General features: G+C 33.4%; 1 protein-coding gene across 6 annotated transcripts in view; it reads left to right on the forward strand.

Moving 5' to 3' along the window:
- LOC119072176 (sodium-dependent neutral amino acid transporter B(0)AT3) overlaps positions 1-7,880 on the forward strand; it is a 29,028-nt gene extending 21,148 nt beyond the window's left edge. For 3 of the 6 annotated variants that reach the window (XM_037177332.1, XM_037177333.1, XM_037177334.1), the window contains exon 10: positions 1,756-7,880. In XM_037177332.1, the coding sequence (XP_037033227.1) occupies positions 1,756-1,929 (174 nt within the window). In that variant the 3' untranslated portion in view covers positions 1,930-7,880. The remainder of the gene's footprint in view (positions 1-1,755) is intronic. The other 3 variants (XR_005086803.1, XR_005086804.1, XM_037177336.1) reach the window with 3 other exon arrangements.
- The last annotated feature ends 5,623 nt before the right edge of the window (positions 7,881-13,503 follow it).

A 13,503-nucleotide genomic window follows, 5' to 3' on the forward strand; every position in this document is an offset into this window, starting at 1 on the left:
CGACAAAGCCTGTGATGTTGAAAATTTTTGACCTTACAAATCTAGGTATTTCGCCTAATACAACGAAACAACAAGTCAAACAAAAAGCAATGGCGTAACGTTCAAAGATGCTGTCGAATACTTACGGCTCCGTATAAAAGTAGATTATGTATAAAGACGGCTTTTTTGTGTGTCGATGCAAATTTAAATCAATTTTACCTCTTGGAAGCAAGCTAATAATGCACACAGAGGCACATAAATTAGCATAACGGTTTACACGAGTACGATTAGCACAATACACTAAGAACGGTTTATTTAAATGTTGCATTAAATTTACAACCATCGTGGAAGTTATCATTCAAACTAGCAACTTCATGTAATCCTGTCTATAAATTTATCATCTCTGTCATCTACGTAGCAATTAATTCATAAATCATGTCTTAAGGCACTTCATGTTGTTATGAAAAACAAAATTGAAAAAGAAAATGTTTTCAACGAGGGGTGCCACTTCGTTCTATATCTTATGAGAGTATTTACCATTTCCTCGATGGTTCGTAGTCGTTTTTCCTTTGTACTATTTGGATTTCCTGTGTCCTGTATATAGCAATAATTACGCGGGTGATGTAAACGTTGTGGGTCAAAAATAGAAGTGTTCCACATCAACATTACATCATGCCTAATTTTTGCATTCTAACTTTTCATTGCCGTTGGAAGAAAGACCGACTGATGATGTTTTCTGGGTTTAAACATCGTTCATGAGCAGTGTCTGCGTCTAGACGAAAATGTTTCGATCGCTTATTCAAATTAAGAGCTTAAAAAATTATCTGTTGTTCCTACCAGCCACGGCAAGCGAAACTAAAGATCGTTTTGGCAGTGTGTTATACTCAGTTAACTTTTGTCGTAAAAAGTTGAAGAAATACTGCAATCAGTCTGCTCCATTCAATCTATGCGCAATAGAGAAGAGATGAAGATTATCTTTAAAGATAACAGATTTAACGTGTGACATCAAATGTTTTTCACAAATTTGGGCAAATATTTACGAGATGAATTGCAATAATGCTCGTGCGTTGTTAAAAAGTTTGTAAACACGAAAGAATGAATAGACGGATTTAGATTTTATTCAAAGCTAAACTTGGCTTTTTTGGGATGAAGAACCCACACACGGCAAACATGTGACACCAATATAATTATCGACTCTATCAATTCGTTTGCTTAGCTATTCGACACCTACCAGGTCCGAAAACCTTAGATTATAAATCCCAAGTAAAGAAAATTCGATGCATTCTAGGATCATGATCTACTCCCGCTTTCACTTTCAGTTAAATGTGAATTACATTGACACAGAAAATCCCCACTTGTGAAGTGGTTGATCGACAAGTTGATGAAAGCTACTACTTCACTGGGTTTAGAACACAATTGCTGTATAAAAACGAAATTTACTTAATTCACTTGTTTGTCGACAACAGGTGACATAGGTGTCCTTAAAATTGATTTGATGGCAAATTTCACTTGCTACACAATTGCTTGTTACACAATTAGGTTAGAGCATGAAATCACAATGTTTTTCGTTGTTCGATATTTTTAAAACGTAATGTCGCTTCTGCCTCTCTTCCGGGCAAGCTTCGGTATATTTCTCACATACCAATTACATGTTCCCTTCATAGATTCGATGGTTGCACAAAATGTTAAAAATATTTCCTTCGAGCACGACAGCAGTTATAAATTAATAATAGAACAACATATCATCATCACCTAATCGAACCGATTTTCTTTCAGGACGATGATGACGATGATTTCAGTGGGCCGGCAATTGGTGGTCCAGTCGGTGTGCGCAGCGATTCAGATGACGAAGATGAACCACCGACAATGGGTAACATGCGATCACAATTTCGCTCAAGTTTAGCAGCGCCCAATAAAAGACCGTTCAGTATGGAAGTTATAGATTTTTGAACCATAATTTTAAGCATAGCGAATAGAATATAACAATTTTTTGTGTATGAAAAAAACAACAACCCAAAACTATAACTTAGTGCCAGAGAATTTATTTTTATTATTAAGAGAATTATGCAAGGAATGAGAAGTGATCCAATGAAAATAGAAAATTGGTTTTTTAGTGTTTAAGAAACAATGTCGAAGAAAATTGAGGAAAGCGTTCAACGACAAATAGGGGGACGTTTTCTTTCGACGTACAAATAGACAAAAATGAAATTGAGTCATTTCTAGCGAATATGCGAACTTATGGGATTTTCTTCTGTACCAGTCATTGTATGACTAACGAGCTGTGCGCAAGAACGACTGGGTAAATTTACTCAATTTTAGTGACGGAAGTTAAGCTAGAGGAAAATCCTTACCAGTAGCATAATTCAAATGGATAAAATGACTTAATGAGTCATTCATCGAATTTATTTATTTTTGATTTAAAATTTGCCATATCCTCCACTAACGAAAATTTTAAATTTAATTGTGACAAATGAAGGTGCTCTGAAATTCATCGTATTTGTCGTCAAAGAAGAATATTATCTCGTAAAATTAAATTTAAATAAAATTAAAACGGAAAATTAAAAATTATAGGATACAATGAGTGAGCGAAGAGGAGCGAGAGTGTTTATGTTTACGTAAGTGAGTAAATAGAAATGACTTTAAACTGTACATGTTCGTAACGTTGAATAAATAATTAGTAAAAATTGTCGCGGTTCGAAATGTTGTATGGGGAAACGGATCTGCAACGGAAATATTTCTTATTCGTATAGCCAAAGTGTGTCACACTTTTAAAATAAAATTGATGTGAGTGTGAGCTACTAATTTAGGGCTGAAAGTGCTGACAGGTCACGGTGTCTGGAATTGTATGGGATATTTTTTACTCATTAAATCTGTTACCTCTTCTGTTTTGCAAGTGTTAAAGCCTTGTGACACAAAATCTTTCATCTCATTTGTTTTCGCGTTACATTTTGCTGTATAAGACCACATAAATCATATGCAGGAGGTCATCGCTTGTTGTTGTCATTGCTGTCAATAACAAATATTATCGTTTTTGACAGGCTCGTTGGCAGGCCAGACGAAAGTTGACCGTTTTTATTAAACGTAGGATTATTAAAAATCCATATGACGCTCACTGCAATCGTTGTCATTGTATAATACGCGACTGATATATTTAAGGAACGAATCCGACGTTTAATAAATGGTCAAATTTTGCCTGGTACAGAGCCTTTGGACAGTCGAATTTCTTGAATTAATTTTAATTGAGTTAATATATATAGAGGTTTTCATGCCTTCATTTGGCAGATTTATGTACCTAAACATGGGCCATTTTCGTCATTTTTTGGACTGTGTCTAAACTGAACGATCGGAGCCTCTCAAATCAATTCCAAAGTTTTGTCAAAATTTTGTTATAAAATGATACGGAAACTGTACTGTGTTGGCTGTGGTTTGTGCAAAAAAATCGAAAAAATAAGTTTACCAAAATCGGCTCAGATTTAGTGAAAATATCAGAAAATGTCACCAATTAGCTGGAATGCCCCATATATGATTTACCTTCGTTAAAAAATGTTTCATGTATAAATTCAGACACCTTTGATCTATAACCAAAAATGATCCGATGAACTGAATTGATAAACACAAAATAAATCACAAAATCGTTTTATTACCGATACCTGACCGATTAAAATAGGAATTTAAAAAAAACAATTGAATTTTAAACGTAACACTGATTATGCACCTCTCTCATTAAAATCTCTTCAACAACTTCAAGAACAAAAAAGAAAATACCAAAAAAATATGAATGTGTGTATACTCCTCCAGTGACGGCGTAACAAGTAAAATTAAGATAATTAAATTGTGATTTCGAATGATTGATGTTATAATCACTTAAAATTAAAGAATTAAAGAAAAAACAACAGAAAATAAATCTAAAGCAAAACCAAAAATAAAATTTTAAAAAAATTGAAAATCAAATGATTTGTAGACTCATTTTAGAAATGACTTTAGAATCGCTTATCGTTGCCTATAAAACTAAATTAATGTAATGGAATTAAGTGCGAAACAGGCAATAAAAACCACCAAAAAGCGTTTTGCAAACGCTTGTGATGAAGTTATTGGTATAAGTTTTGAAAAACAAAATGAATTGTCGTTGATAAACAATACGTTAATTGATATTCAAATCAACAATTAAAGAATTAATTAACATTAGGGCATAAAAAAAACCGTTTCTAGTTGTTGCATAATTTGACTGCATTTTATGCGAAATGCAATAAAATGCGATGATAAAATAGAGTTACTGAAAATGGTAAAGTTTATGAAGCGTTTGAACGTGAAAATTAATCTTAATTTAAATCTGAAAATAGCCACTTGAAATGATTTTGTTTTTATAGTTAGGATCGCATAGAACGAGGACCTTTTATTGGGAAGTTTATTTATTTAAATTACTGAAAATTACCGAAATTTACCAAATTCACCAACTTTTACCTACGTTTCCTCAGTAAATTTTCGGTAAATTTAGGTAATTTTCAATACTTTTCGGTAATTTTTAGTAAATTTCGTTGCCAGTAATATGCTCTGCATACCACTTTTGTTGAGTAAAAATTTGTCTTATTTATCAGGACAGAAATCCTGATGTTAAACTAACAAAAATTGTGTTACCTCAAAGTGGTTGAATTCAAATCAATATTTTTGAAATTCGTCAAAATCGCTCAACACTAAGATGGATAGACTTGAGACTGGTATCCTAAACGGATGGAATATTTCACTAGTAAATTCGATCAAAATGTGTAGCTTATGGGAATACAATACTCGTGTCAATAGTCGGTAGACCAAATATTTTCAATAGCCATAATTGAATACCGATACTGATATCTAAATATCGTAATTTCTAAATTAGAATTTTCATTGAATGAAAACTCAGGTGTGTAGTGTAAGCCCTACACCGTTAAAACACAAACTCACGCTACTTTTCCAATCAACCAGTCAGCAACTGTTAACTAATGAAGTGAGTGAAGTAACGAATATTTTATCTGTTAAACAATGGTAACAAAATGAAGAGATGGCCGTTGGCTATATATATAGCCGAATTTTTGACTAAATTAAGGAAGTACAAGATTGTGTTTCTATTCATTAAAGATATTTTGATTGGAGGAAGTAGATTCGTTAATTGCAGATGTGCTCTCTTCCTAAATAAACTCCTAGAGATTCTGGCACTAAGGTCTGATCAATGTGAATACCCTATCAGTTCGAATTTAGGATGCAGTCCTGTATTGTATTCCCATAGAACCAATTGCATTTTGATTTCGTTCAATCCGATTTATTCTAATATTATAACAAATACGCCAAAAATGATAGGATGATATGGAGTGATCTTTAACTCTAATTTATGGAACTTTAAATTGCCAACGGCAACCCATACAAACACTCTTCGTATAATTGAAGTATTTTCTTATATGAAAAGCAAGAAAAGAAATTTATGCAAATGAAATTACGCGAAGTATTTAACAGATGTAAATGTCTTCGAAAATATTAAACATGATAAGAATTGTGATGCTACTTACCTATATATAAATAGAATAGAAAATTAAGTTTTAAATTTTGACAAATTGACACGCTTTTTAGTTGCCTAAAGAGAAAATATAAATAGATATGAGGAAACCGAGGTTGAAACCAAGGACGAAACCACGGTGAGACCACTTTCATAAAATAAATTTAATTGTTTTTGTGTTGATGCCATATGAATAAAACAGAAAAAAAAACAGAAAAAACTATCAAACAGTCTGTGGACTCTAAAAAAATATTTATAAATTTTAGTATTATAGGAAAATAGGCTCAAAATTTAGTTACGTAAGGACACACCCCAAAAACCGAATAAATGTTAACTATAGGACCTGTTCATGTACGTTTTATTAAGGTACGTGGTTTCAATTATTGCTGGAAAATGTAATTCAACGGAAAATTAGTTCAATTATGGAGAAATCAATTTTGATAAAATTAGAAACCCAATTGGTACAACGAAAGATTCTGATACGAAAATTCCTTTCGAATAAATTAAATTTATGTCTCTCGATCTGTCCATGTAGCTACTCTGTCAACGTTTCTGATTGTAAAAACCAGTAACAGAGGCTAAATGGCGATTTGGGCTAATTTTGAGTGATTCCTTTAATAAGCCGAACAAAGATTTCAATGTGTGTTTGATCGTTACTCTGGGTAAGATTAAACTGCTCATCATTTCACTTCTAAAGCTTAAACCAGTTTCAACTTGAGCATGTCCAAAATTCCTTCATATCATTCACACCATTCAAAAATTGTTTTCTCCGTAATTGGAAAAGCCAAACCGAAAATTTTACTTCATCATTTTCCACTTTTATTGCAAGAACAGTAAATTTACAAGGAAAATTTTCAGCAGATAATATAACTAACTGTATGTGCCGTGCCATTACAAGAAAATTGCTGTGAACAATTTTTCTTCCGTTTGTTGATTGAAGAATGAAAACAAAAAAATAATTCTTTTTCGATTTTAAATCCTATCGGTTTCTAATGAACAAAAGAAGAAGAAAACAATAAACTCCCATTTGAAAGTAGGAAGGGAAATCAAATATTAGAGACTTAAAAATTTAGAACTACAAGAAAAGATGAAAAATGATTTTGTGGCCACTAGTAAATTAGGTTTTTTTATGATTTTTGAAATATAAATGTGTGATAAGGATGGGAGTTGGAACAAGAGTTAAGGGTTGAGAGAAAATTTCAAACGATCATGTTGCACAGTTGACTTGACACGTCATCCGAGCACATTTCATGTCGGCTAAAACTAATTGATCTCCAAAAAAGATTCTTTTTACAACGAAAATATGATCCTCGTCTACCCTTCGTATTTCATCTGTTAACGACATCGACGATAAAACTAAGCGATGTCTTTCTTACGTCCGTTAAAACTAATCGAGGAATGATTTTGCATTAATCTGTTTAGACCAAAGCACATAACATATTCTAACCAAGATTCTAACCTTTCACAGACAAGCATTGAACTTCTTTTGAGCGAAGCATTTTTAACAGATAAAAAATCTTTTACTTCATTAGTTTTAGCATATAGCATAATACATTTTGCTATAAAGACTATGCACTAACCAGGGTGATCGATTACTATTCTTGTCTGTGTCTCGACAATAGATGAATTCGTATTCTTACAGAACAAGTTTTCTGATATTTTTTTTCCAAACGTCTGATCTTAAATCTAGACAATTCTTGCTACTCGGAAAAATTCTAATAAAATTCCAAGAAAATCCGTTTAAAGAATGGAAAATCTTTCAATTCGCAAATATTTGCAAAAAAAAAAAATTCCTAAGAACTTCCAATGAACTCTTGATCTTAAAGTTGAAAAAAATCCTTAAAATTGATGTAGAAAATATTTCGATTCCTCAGAAAAGTGCTCCGAATGACTTTTAGACTCTAGTCTACACCCGTTCCTCGAAACTTTTCAATGTGTTGGCTCTGTACGATATAACCGACAAAAAGATCACTTAATACACACGGAAACTTTCAAGATAATTTTAAATGTAGAGTCTACATTGTAGCCATCCCTCAAAGTTCGTTAAGTGAATTAGTCTTCAGAATTAGTTTCCATTTTCTTTGAATAATCCGATAACCAAAGTCCAAACAATTTTTCCACCCACAATATTGATTGTTATCAATATATCCACACTCATGAACTCCTATCACACATCTCTATTGTATAAGCAATGTAATATTTTTGTGCATCAAATGTTATATGAGTGAGCACCGTTCAATATTGTTTGGTGTGCATATCATATGCATACAAAAGTGTTACATTGCAATTAGTATGTTGTAAATAATATTTTGTTTTTTTTTTTATATAAGAAATGAACATAGAAATTATTTTTAATTATTTAAAACAATTTAAAGGAGAAAAAGTAATGAAAAATTAGAGAAGAAACAAGTGATAAAAAGTGAATATGAAAACCAAATGAGAAAACCGGTACAGAAGTAAAATGTAAAAACAGAGAAAATATATTTTCGAAATGAAATGAAATATTAAATTCAATGTGGGCACGATACTAATTACAAACAAATAAATAAATTAAAGGAAAAAAAAAACTAAGAATCTAATCATTCTCTCTAATCACAATATTTTGGTTTATATTTACGAAAGAGGAACAAAATTGGATCGGAAAATTAATTGAATAGTTTTCCGATCGGAAATGGATAAGTTACATTACTATAATGTACACACATACTACACTGGGTATAAATACATAGAACGATTACGAATTATTTGTTTATCTAATTTAATTAGAAATATAATTTGAGTACCTAAAAAAATTACAAATGAAATTTGTATTAAATTAACTTTCTTCTTTGTACTAAAGTTCATGCAATACAACAAACAAACAAAAAAACATTTTTGAGTTACAAAAAAATGTAAAACCAAAATTTGAAAAATAAAAATATAGTTCGTTAAGGCAGTAAACTAACTACTTTGTCTGTGTTTCATTTCTCCCTTGAACCGAAAAATCACATTTTTAAGACAAAGGCGATATACTTCTCTAAATCCAACAAAAAATCACCAGAATCACAACAAAATGATTAAATCTGCTAATTCATTTCTGAAATGTTTGGTTGGGTCAATTCAATATTTTTACTGTATTTCTTTTTCGAACTATGTAAGAGAACACTCGTAAGAGTTTGTCAATTTGTCTCGAAGCTACTGGGAGGTGATCGAAATCTGAAAACACGCACTTTTATTATGGAAATTTCTCCAGGACCTCAGAACCTTAAAGTCGTGTGGGTTGTCATTAGAAAGGTAATTGCGTGTAATTTCGGGGCAAATAGGGTTTAATTATTGGGTTTAAAATTCATCCACACTGAGATACAGGTGGTTGATGAAATGGGTAAAAGCCTGACTATTTCGGTGGATTTTTAGCATCGGCTTCCAAAACGTAAACAAAAACATCAAAAAACTGTTTTTCCTGGTCAATTACCAAACATGCATGGATAGTGCCACGATGTATCTTTGAAATGTAAATTTGGTACTCACTTCTTCGGCTCTAGGACAAAATAACTCCGGACAAAATAACTCCGGACAAAATAACCCGGACAAAATATTCCCCGCGAAGTTTATGTTGACTTGCAAGGGAGGATACTCCCCCCTTGACCCCTTCAGCGGGGGCTGCCGCTCCTCGACCCCGCTTTTTTATTTTTCATCATTCTTCACGGCCTGCGGCGCTGACACTTATGTCAAAATCATGATCGTATTCTCACTTAGGATTTTCTACTCATGTGTATTGACTGAATTCCAGTACAATCCAGTCACAATTATAGTCGATCTGAATTCGCTCGACGAGAAATACTCGACATACTCGAATGTAGTCCAGATATCTTATAATATAGTCAAGATATACTCGAATATTGTCGATGTCCTAGAATATTGTGGATGTCCTCGAATATTGTCGATGTCCTAGAATATTGTCGGTGTCCTCGAATATTGTTGATGTCCTCGAAGATTGTCGATGTCCTAGAATATTGTCAGTGTCCTCGAATATTGTCGATGTCATCGAATATTGCCGATGTCCTCGAATATTGCCGATGTCCTTGAATATTGTCGATGTCTTCAAATATAGTCGATGTCTTCGAATATTGTCGATGTCCTCGAATATTATCGATGTCATCGAATATTGCCGATGTCCTCGAATATTGTCGATGTCTTCAAATATAGTCGATGTCTTCGAATATTGTCGATGTCATCGAATATTGTCGATGGCATCGAATATTGTCAATGTCCTAGAATATTGTCGATGTCCTCGAATATAGTCTAGATATACTCGAATATAGTCGAGAGACACTCGAATATAGTCGAGAGACACTCTAATATAGTCGAGATATACTTGAATAAAGTCGAGATATATTCGAATATATTTACGTACTGTTGACAAGTTCTAGAGCCAGTGGCTACGCCTCTTTACATTTTCAAATTTTGATGTATTTAATGTTGTAAATTAGCATTGTCAGAACCTGGGAATACATTTTAAGCTAAAAAATTATTGATTTGAGGTTATTCGACTTTCGCCAACAATATTCCATGTACCAAAAACACAACTTTTTGTCAGATAAATATCAAATTTAGGTGTCCCAAATCAAATCAGATGTTGTATTTGACTCACCGCGGTCCATTTAGCATATTTAAAGTTTAATTTACATTTTTGCACATTTTCATCAAATTTTGTGGCGAGATTAAAGTCTCAAAATCACCATCAGTCATGAACTCAAAAAATATTTTTTAGACTTGATCTTTTTTATAAAATAATCTGTGAAGCCTGGAGATTAGATTACCATGTTGACTCAACTTTTTATGTACACTGAGCCCACCGTAAAAAATCGATATATGTGATGTGGACCGAAAACGACGAAATTTTCAAAAATCGATCTGGCGGCAGCACAAAATCAAAGTTTGAAATTTTTTTTTCTTCCATAAAATGATCAGATGGACCAGCTGAGTGGATTTCCGGCTGAGCCTTAAAAGAACTAACACATTTTGTAAAAACCGCTACACCCTATTAAATATCCAAGATATTCGTAGCGTGACGTCAGCAACACGTGGCTTTTTTCGCACTAGTGCGATAAAGTCCTTTGCAAATCCTTTATTGCACTAGTGCGATAAAGTACGTTCATAAAATACACAAACGGCGTAAGTTGAAAATATCATCACTGAGTTTCATAAACGGATTATATGAACCAACCGAATGACTTCACTCCAGTCAGGTGTGCTATTAAAAGTTTAGTTACAAACGCCTGGTCGTAACAATTTTTGACGACTATACTCTACTCGAATAATTAGGGGTTAATAGAAGGTAATACATCACATAAGTAGGGAATGAATATTACTTGACGTTTGCACCAACACACTCGAGTGTATAGTAATAGTTTATTAGTATACAAGGGAAGGAATTTTATATTACGTATCCAGAGGGATTTAGCCCTAGGTACTTTTACTCATCGTGATACGAAATAGAGATGAGTGGGCATAGCAAAATTTTGTGCCCACAGGCCCACTATGCCCATCATTTGAAAAAAAGAGCACAATGCCCAACCCAATGCCCACAAATAAAATGCCCATGGGCAATGGCCCAGTCCATAAACTTTGTCTACAAAAATCGCTGATTTATTAAGTGTGTCTTGTAAATCATGGGTAATATATACGAAATATCAAATTATTTCCCGAGTGTAATATCACGTTTACGAAGGAGGGAAAGACTTTTCCCTAGGGACGGAAAGTCCATTTTCCCTCCCTAGTTAAGGAAAATATAATACAGCTACATTAAGTATATAACTCAAACTGTACTTCCACTCGGGCAAGCACTGTGTACTTCATGTAGCTATTTGTACCAGAGCTAATGAGAATGCTTGATTTTAGTGCTATAACCTGATTGCGAAAAAGTGAGCACGCAGCGATAATTTTGCGCATTTGGGTAATTTTTTGAAAGTAGTTTTGGCCTCTAGGGACCAATACCTTTCTTGGCACATATAAAAGTAATCCAATGCTCTGGAAAATACGTCCGATTTCGGTATTCTGATTGAAATTGAAACCTAAATTTATTTCAACACTATTATATTTGTCTTCGACGAATTCCGTGACCTCTTTCTTGGTGAACAAAATTGTTTTGAATTATCTCGAAATATACGGGAATTTTCTTATTGCACAGTTCATGGAACTAAACTATGTCTAATCTACGAGTGGTAGCTCTAGTGTTTTGGTTCAAAGTTTTGTTGGTTAGAACTTTAAGTTCATACAATTTGAACGTAAACATGACCTAAAACCAAATAAGATTTTCTCGTTCGAGCAACGCACCTCAAGAAAAAGTGATCATAGTCGACAGCTACCAAATAGAGTACTATTTTCTATGAAATTGTTTTTTACAGTGTCTTACAGTTATATGACACACTGCCGAGTTTCAGTACCCTATTTAGAGTAAAACTCATGCTTGAAGTGCGTTGGTTCGAGGTTGCACTCAGTTCGATCGTCAAAACCCGACCTGTTTCATGCTTTATTTGTAATACAAATAAATTAGCAGAAAACTAATCGCATTCTAACAAAAAAAAACCTCAACAAGTTAAAGTTGCATGTCGGCGATTTAACATTTATCCGGAAGAGGAAATAGAGTTTTTTGGGCTCTTTTTCAGTTAATTAGCTAAATGCTGGTGATGTTTACATTTTCACCGTCATGGCAGAAGGAATGTGTAAATTTTGAAATGAAAGTGGTGCATAGGCAGTGCAACATTGAAAATAATAATAATATTTTCTGCATGCCAATTTTTTATGTGGAAGTCATTTTTCCAGACGAAAATACAATAAAACAACATTTGCAATGGTACAATGGCTTTTTTGCACCATTTGGTTTTCTATGGCTTCTGTACTCTATTCTATTTTAAATACATCAATTTTTTGTATAAATGTGTCATTAACAAATCTGTTACTTCACTGGTCTAAGTATAGTGTTTACAACATTTTGATAGAAAGTCTACTCCTTCATTACACTTGACACGTATTCATATTCACGGTGTGGTTGAATAGAGTTAAATTAAACATGTGATCGCAAATGCGATTTTTTTTTATATTCTCAGTCTGTTCGTGACCCTGAACCACGTTCCACAAAATTTTTTATTTACATCCGTACAGTCCGTAGCACTCGGACCCAAGCTCCCTAGAGTGGTGTGTGGGTACGATAGAATGGATTGGGGTTGCAATCGATAGGGCATCGAATTCTGATAGTCATGTTATAAAAAATTGCTTCCAACTCATTAAAGTTGAAAAATGTCGATCTTTGAAAGGTACTACAGACGTGGACACTTGAGACACAGAGGTTTTAATTAGTTGTACAAGGAGACGGACACTAGCTCTACCAATATCCAAAAAATTACTCTTTCAAATTTTCTACATAGCAACTTCGCAGTGGCCAAAGTTTTTCTCTCTTTTTTTGCCATAGTTGTGAAACTCAATGACACGTAAGTCACACTCATGATAATTTTTCGCTGCCAAACTGTTTAATTTTGTTTTTCTGGTAGTCTCAGCTTTCTAACAACACCCTATTTGCTATATATCTCGACAACAGGGCCGTTCTAAGTGAGGTAAGTCCATCTACGACGAAATTTTAAGAATGACTCCAGAAAACCGTAATCAAGCACAAATAACGGTGTTATTTTGGTCTTTTTTCATTATTTTTAGAACTTTGTTAACAAACCACAATCAAAAAAATCTGAAGTCATTCTTACAATTTCGTCGTAGCTGGACCTACCTCACTTAGTCACTCAACAGAACGGCCCACAAATGGGGTGTTGTTAGAAAGCTGAGACTACCAGCAAGAGAAAAAGGATAGAAAAACTTTGGACCAATGGAAAGTTGCTATGTTGAAAATTTGAAAGAGTAAGTTTTTGGATATTGGTAGAGCTAGGTGAAGTGGTTCTGATCTCTATTTAGGTCCCAGAACTCAGATCTGAAGTCATTTTGCGGGTACATTTTCATAAAAATTTATCTTT

This window comes from Bradysia coprophila (assembly GCF_014529535.1).
Source record: "Bradysia coprophila strain Holo2 chromosome IV unlocalized genomic scaffold, BU_Bcop_v1 contig_81, whole genome shotgun sequence".
NCBI classification, from domain to species: domain Eukaryota; kingdom Metazoa; phylum Arthropoda; class Insecta; order Diptera; family Sciaridae; genus Bradysia; species Bradysia coprophila.